The sequence below is a fragment of the Opisthorchis viverrini genome, assembly GCF_000715545.1.
Source record: "Opisthorchis viverrini unplaced genomic scaffold opera_v5_24, whole genome shotgun sequence".
Taxonomy (NCBI): Eukaryota; Metazoa; Platyhelminthes; class Trematoda; order Opisthorchiida; family Opisthorchiidae; genus Opisthorchis; species Opisthorchis viverrini.
The window spans coordinates 858290-865186 of record NW_008751680.1 but is presented as its reverse complement, the minus strand read 5'-3'; the positions used below and the strand labels follow the sequence as shown (position 1 = coordinate 865186).

The 6897-nt window shown below is 50.2% G+C and overlaps 1 protein-coding gene across 1 annotated transcript; it reads right to left on the bottom strand.

The window, feature by feature from the left end:
* Window positions 1-815: 815 nt before the first annotated feature.
* T265_12920 (hypothetical protein) lies at window positions 816-6460 on the bottom strand (the record flags this gene model as incomplete). Its single annotated transcript, XM_009166288.1, is given in 10 exon segments — window positions 816-1109; window positions 1552-1692; window positions 1697-1808; window positions 3952-4026; window positions 4113-4759; window positions 4836-4964; window positions 5000-5209; window positions 5244-5313; window positions 5962-6005; window positions 6253-6460. Coding segments are annotated over 10 exon segments (1887 nt in total), but the record flags the coding sequence as incomplete, so codon positions are not given.
* Between the last annotated feature and the right edge of the window lie 437 nt (window positions 6461-6897).

Here is a 6897-nt window from a genome sequence, read left to right as displayed (position 1 = left end):
GGCAGCATCGCTGCTTCCATAAATATGGACATGCTGGTCGCCTGGGGGAAACACCTTACTGCCTTCACACTCCTGTCGCAGAGGAGAGTACGACTTTACCGCCTCGTAGCACGATTACTCATAGTACGGGGTCTCGTCGCTCTTGGTCTGGCTGCTCCCCTTTGGCCTTCCTGGCATAGTTGCACTTATGGAACGAAGTTCCAGCCAGTGTAGCCCGCGGGATCATTGCAGCACTCAAGCCCGACCACCACGTCAAGGTGGCAGCTTTAGGTCGAGCAGTCACGAAGCTGCGCCCCCGTGAAACATTTTTTTCAAGGCTACCTAGAGTATACGCCCATTAATCCCTTTCTAATAATCGGACAGCTTCCAGGGGTTAGACAACATCGATGTCAATGGGCAATGTGATTGATACTCCATCATTACCATCGTGGTGCCCACAGGAGAGCAGGATCAGAGGCCTCTGTTCAGAGGCTGAGAACAGATTTGGTCACTAAGTAGAAATGTTGCAGATAAGAGGGCATTTCTGCGTCACGAGAAAAACGTCCCACTTGAAGCGACGGTAAGGCCCGCTGTCCACGACATATGGGCAGTTTCCCTATGAGATGCTTTCAAGTGTAGCGTGGCGATAGATACCTCTTCATGAAGGACATAATTCACCGTTGTGGGGTTCAGCATATATGGTACAATTTATCCCGGTGATGCTAGATACTGTTTGATGTAATCACGTTGCACCTCGGAGGACATCGGATTCGTGTCCCAGAGATCCGTAAAATAGGCACCAACAAGAATGCGAAGGTGGCATAGTGCCTACTGACATTCTGATTGTCGACAGGCATCTGCCCCCAGTGGTCATTAGTACGTGACATCGGACTGTCCGCCAGACGTTCAATGAGGCGATTCTGGAAGTATTTTTTGATTTCAAACCCACTAACTTGAATGGTTAGGTGGGGTGTGCACGTTTTGCATTTTACAATGGTACACCAAGAGCGCCAGACAGTGATCGACTCTGTCACCGGCAAGTGACGGCGATGTAGTCCATTCGGATTCGGAGTTGATTCATTGGTGGGCACTACACTGTCAGGCGATTTCTGTTGTTCCGGAAATTGATACTACAAAGTGAGTCTGTGGTCGGAACACATCTGAAGCAGGCGACCTATGTTGTCCATAAGTCTTGTATCCAACCCAAGACGGCCACCCAATTGGGCCTCCGTATCGCTTAGTCCACCTACGTGGGCGTCCACGTCACCGCCAACCGCAACATCTAATCATTTAGTCCGTTGTTAAAGGAGCATCTACAGCGTCATAGAAGCCATCCTTGGCATATTTAAAGCTACAGTCCGTTATGGCGTACGCATACACAGTAAACAAGAATCAATGAACCTCACTTTCTCGAGATTTTTGACATATGTCGCCAAAAGAACCATGCAGTGGTGACTGTCAGCGGGTATCCAATCAAGTAGAGACGCTCTCGCAGGGTTGCTCGATACGACACCCAAATCGGCATATCAAGCTGCGATGGCCCATGCAATACCATAGCTGCACAGCCGGAACCTGGAAGAAAGCTAGAGGAGTCTGCTCAACCAGAGTACTTGCATCATGTATCCTTGTTTTCGACAGACAGCATATGTCAACATAGAGGGGATCCAGGGTACGAACAAGGGCCATGTGTCCTGCTTGCTTGGATTCGCGAACCTACAGCGATCTTGCGGGCTCTACTGACCAGAACTGACCCCCAACGCAATTCTGGCCTGTGGTTCATGCGATGACTGTCCATCACACTACTGACAGACCTAATACAGCTGTCACCCCTGACTTCTCAGAGATATGTTGAAAGCTGTCCGTCCCGCGGCACCTCATGGATACGAAGCACATGACAAACGGCTGAATGAATCTAGCCGGCATTTCTAGTGACACTTGAACCCCCTACTCTTATTCGAAAATAAAGAAAACAATGTGGCCAGCATATTCCATGTCCAGGTTCTCGCTCGAAGATCTTAACGGCGAGGGGTTATGCACCCTCCGGAGCTTGTCTCATTACTTCAGTAACGACAAAATTAAGCACAAACGGAGAGAGCAATCTACACACTCACGCGTCTAGGATTAATGGAAGTCGTGGGTCATCTGTAGAATCCTTCCAGTACCTAGCTGCCACGTCACTCGAAGGAAGCAGGTTGCCCAAGTCTAGACAGGAGCAGTCGAGATACAGAGATCAATTTCGAATCACGGACCTCGTTGTCGGTAAGCTCGTGCTTAGAAATGTGAGTACAAGTGCCGGACCATTCATATTTACGAACTTCTGGGGCATATGCTGTTGTGCGTGTTGAAAGGAACGAACTCACCGACAGAATCGAACGCGCTGCCGAATTCACGGAACACTAATACCCACACAAGTACCGCTGTTCCGACAATTAACGCGGTGCAGAGACCATACCCCGTTGGAATTCTACTTTTCTTAGGACCGGTCTCGACGTCTTCCTAGGCAGATGTAAAATGTGGTTACAAGGGAGGGGGAAGCTGATTCCCCTGCGATTGCCACCTTCACCCTGGGTACATTTCAGAAAACAGGTGTTGTCCGAGAGACTTTTCCCCCCAAACGGAGGCAAACAAGTTGGGTAGGCACTTCGATTTATCACTTAGTATAGCCTTTGCTATCAATCGATTCCTGCACGCATGAAGTGTACGACTAAGCAACCGCGGCAACGTGGAACACAGTATTCCGGTGGGTTTATGGGAAACGAATTTGTGCAGATGACATTACCCTGCGTAAGGGTCATTCAGCTGAGTGGGACTGGAAGGCCTGTGGCGCCTGGAGCACTCGAGAGATGTGGGTGGCCTCGAAACACCAAACTTTGGGATGAACATCTCTAATCGTATGGTAACTGGGACACCGTCGTGCGGAAGGTGTATGGCCATCACTCCCACAGCTGGTAATGAAGCTGATGTTGACAGGCCGCGTCTAAACAACGAATCGCAGCAAACCGTCGATGTATCATTTCGGGAGTGCCAAAGAATACGCGTCGGATTGAGGACAACCGCGTCCCTGGTGTCATTCATGCGGATCACAAGGGAGGACATGTACACATTCAAACCTAGCGAAACCGTTTTAGTGCATTAGTATTTTCCGGGTGATACACGCACCGGGTAGGTGGGCTTATAATAAATAAACAAATAGTTCAGCTATAGCACCCTTTCTGCGCCTAACTGCCATGCTACCCGAAGATTGCACGAGGGCTCGGGTACTGCCAGGTTGCCTAAGCCCTAGACATTGAGGTCGGGTGCGAACCACGGACCTTCCGGTCAGTAAATGCATGCTCTAACCACTCGGGCCACATCGCCCAAGCTACTCTCACCCGAAGTAGAGATAGTCATACAACCTACGTAACTGGACAAAATACTACCCACCACATCCATATAATTCAGTCAAATAAAGGGATCTCACGGTAGACCTGTCTGTGCTGTCGGGAGCTTTCAACCCGTGCCCAAAGGCGAGTGAGTAAAATCTAACCGGCCAGCCCTGTTACGAAGTGTATTGTGGGTAGATGGACGACTAGAGCAGAGACCAGTCCGTGAAAAGGCAAAGAAATTGCCGTCAGTACGCACTACTACTCCGGTTATCTCGAACTGTCGCAGTATAGCAAAAGCTTAATCCCCAAGCAACACGCCCTGACGACACTGGCGATCGCCGAGGACTCCTTAAGTTGAGTGAGACACCCCCAACAGCAGATAAGCTTAACCAAAGAATTCCCCGGGGACGAAAACCAAATGAGTCCAAGCTGCTATGTGGTCGGGATAGCCCAAATGGCAACGTTCAGCTGACCGGTCAATTCTGTAACGAAACAACTAGCTGCCGGATGAATTTCGCAGAACGCCAGGAATCTGAGGGAGTGTATATTAACAAGTAGGTAAAATGGGGTCACAAATGCATGATTATATTACGACCATCCGCCATACCATTGACTGACTTTGGCGTCATCGTGCATACCAGGAGCGGCCGCCCCGTACCCGCCATATGATCCACCACGTGCGCTAGGGTGAAGAGCAAAGACGGGTGATTAGACCAAGGTCAGCAGCAATGTTACAATGCTCTCTGGACGATAGAAATAGAAACCTACCCTCCAGCCGGAGGAGCCATATCCCCAGCTCCGCGGGGAGCTCCCGTCCCATAACCGGAACCTCCGCCGTATCCGCCAGCAGCAGGTGCCCCTCCAGAACCGCCGAAACTTTGGCCACCATAACCTGTCTGTCCGGGAGTATCTGCATTGTACATCGAACCGTCGTAGCCACCAGCTCCGTCAAATCCCGGTCCGCCATAGGGAGCCCCAGGGCCACCATAGCCCCCGGTCGATCCAACAGGGGCTGGAGGTCCACCTCTGGGACCACCAGGTGGCGGCACCGGAGCGGGTCCTCCGGGCGTTGAGCGTGGCCCGCCGGCACCCATCATTCCTCCCGGCCTTGTACCACGTCCTCCTCCCATTTGTCCACGCCCGCCACCCATTGGCCCTCGTCCACCCCCCATTGGTCCCATACCTGCGCCCATGGGACCCATGCCACCCGGCATCGGACCGGGGCCCATTGGTCCACCCATCTGATAAGGTCCACCGCCCATGTATGGCGGCATACCCATTGGCCTCTGGATAGGCATTCCTTGCGACAGAGCTTGAAGGGCCTCACGAGAGAGGAAACCACCGTAATTAAGCGCATCCGCCTCGCAGAAGTTCGCCGCATCATAGTCCTCACGCCGACCACGGGGAGGTGCAGACTACAAAAAAAGAAGTCAATGAACACAACGTTCTCCCGAAGGCGTGGTGCGCACACCAACAGTAAATAACCCTTACCTCAACAGCCTCCACAACAGACTTCAAACAAGCTATCGCATTTTCAGGTTCTGCCACCATTTGAACCACACGATCGGTGGACATGGGAGCCAACAGCTGGTACACCTTGATCACGCGCATCCTGTATTTCTGCAAAGGGTAATATAGCTGGAAACTGAACTTACATCACGAAGTTCCTTAATGCGTTCACCTCCCCTCCCAATCACTGAACCCGCTTGACTTTCATGGACGAGGATCCGGTAGTCCAACATGCTATCGTCTTCCTCGTCCTCTTTTTCGGGTTCTTCTGATTCGGCACCAGGTCTGGGACGCCGTTTGAACGGCACGTGGCCCATGATTCGTTTCGGGTCGGATAGTTTTGCATTCATTATATCCTGGAAGAATCATCAAAACCTAACCCATTCTTACCTTCAGTTTCGGAGAGACATCTTTCATTATATTGCAGATGGCCTGGAGATCGCCCTCAATCGTCATGATACTAAACGGAAAACACAAATCGGAGTGACCCAACCCGGTAAACAAGATTCACTGACGACTAATAGTCGGAAAAACATGCACATCATGGCTCACCCAATACCACGAGCGAGTGTGGAGAGGCCCATCAGCAAAAGATGAATATAGAAGGGGCGAAAACCTTCAGGCTTCGGAGAACAGGTTAGTTTACAACTGCTTCAGCAGATAATGTAGCTACAGGACATGGCCGTATTGCGGATGAGTGCATTTATCTTACGCGTCAAGGTGGTTGACAGTCAGGACTTCTCCCCTGATTCATTGCCCAAGCGGGCAGACGAGTCGTGGCTGCCGTTTGTTTACAGGTTACGGGGGACCGCCTACCAACAGTAACGAAGTTGAGGTCAACCGATCACCCTACTCGTACTTGCAGGTATATGGAGTCATATCAGATACCAAGCCCAGGCAACACATGGGCCATTGAAAGCCACACCGACGGTTCGGCAGAATAGACGTGTCCCGTGACTGGGATGCCTGACGTTTGTGATGAGACATACCAAAGCTAACAAAACAACTACGTAGGCCACGCACGCAAAACAGTCAATTATGTGATGTATGGTTGTATAAACAAGACAATGCCATCGAAATCATAACATTAGGGCAATCACCACCCTACCGTTCAGGGCCTCTGTTGTCAGGTATATTGAGTTTCACGTTATACTGAAACGAGGCACGGGTAAAGCAAGGCCGAATTGAGGTTCAGATTTGAGCCATGGACATCATGAGGCCGATTAGGTGGATTACGGGTACCAACCCAACCAGATTGGGAAAATCAAGGAGTCGCCAAGTTCGAGTCAGTTTCCAGGAGGGTTGGTGGAGCCAGAGAAAACACAAAAGAGAAGGGTGTCAGTCGGTGTCGAAACAGCGCGAAACTAATTAAGAAAAACCTATCGAAATAAAGACAAACCTGTGAGCGGATTTTTTTGATGTTTTCACCACCTTTGCCAATCATTATGCCAGCAGCACGGCACGGGATAAGGAACCGCAAAACTACGTTGGAAACATCTGCAGCTGGACGCTGGAACTTCGACGGTGGACCGTCTGTACCGTTCCCGGCGTTGTCTCTTTTCATGGTTTCAGGAACGATGAACAAAAATCCAAGGTGGCCGACGGATACTACCAGCGCACTTAAACAAATGGAATCTTACTATTTACAGGTAAACGTAAGTCACATCCTGGAGTATACTGATTGATACCTAAGGGACTCTGTCTTCATAAAATGCCAAGTCCTTGTTATATTATTCAGTCAAAATGATCGCTCGCAATTTGAAGTATCTCGTTTCAGCAAGCAACCCCTGGGGTTTCCTTGCCTGCACAATGTTCTTAGCTGTAGAGCCTTTGTGAGCGTAATAAAACTTTTTGCTCCGAAGTGTTTCATTTTGTTGCGTATTTGCGTAAACAAAAGACCACCCTAATCTTCGTTCATATTTTCGAAGCTAATCAAATTTCTTTGTCCTCTGAATCATTCACACATCTGGCGGAAGTATTCTGATGGAGCGAGTTCGTAGCACCGATCGGTCCCCGGGATGCCTAGATGGGCCTCAAAAGTTTT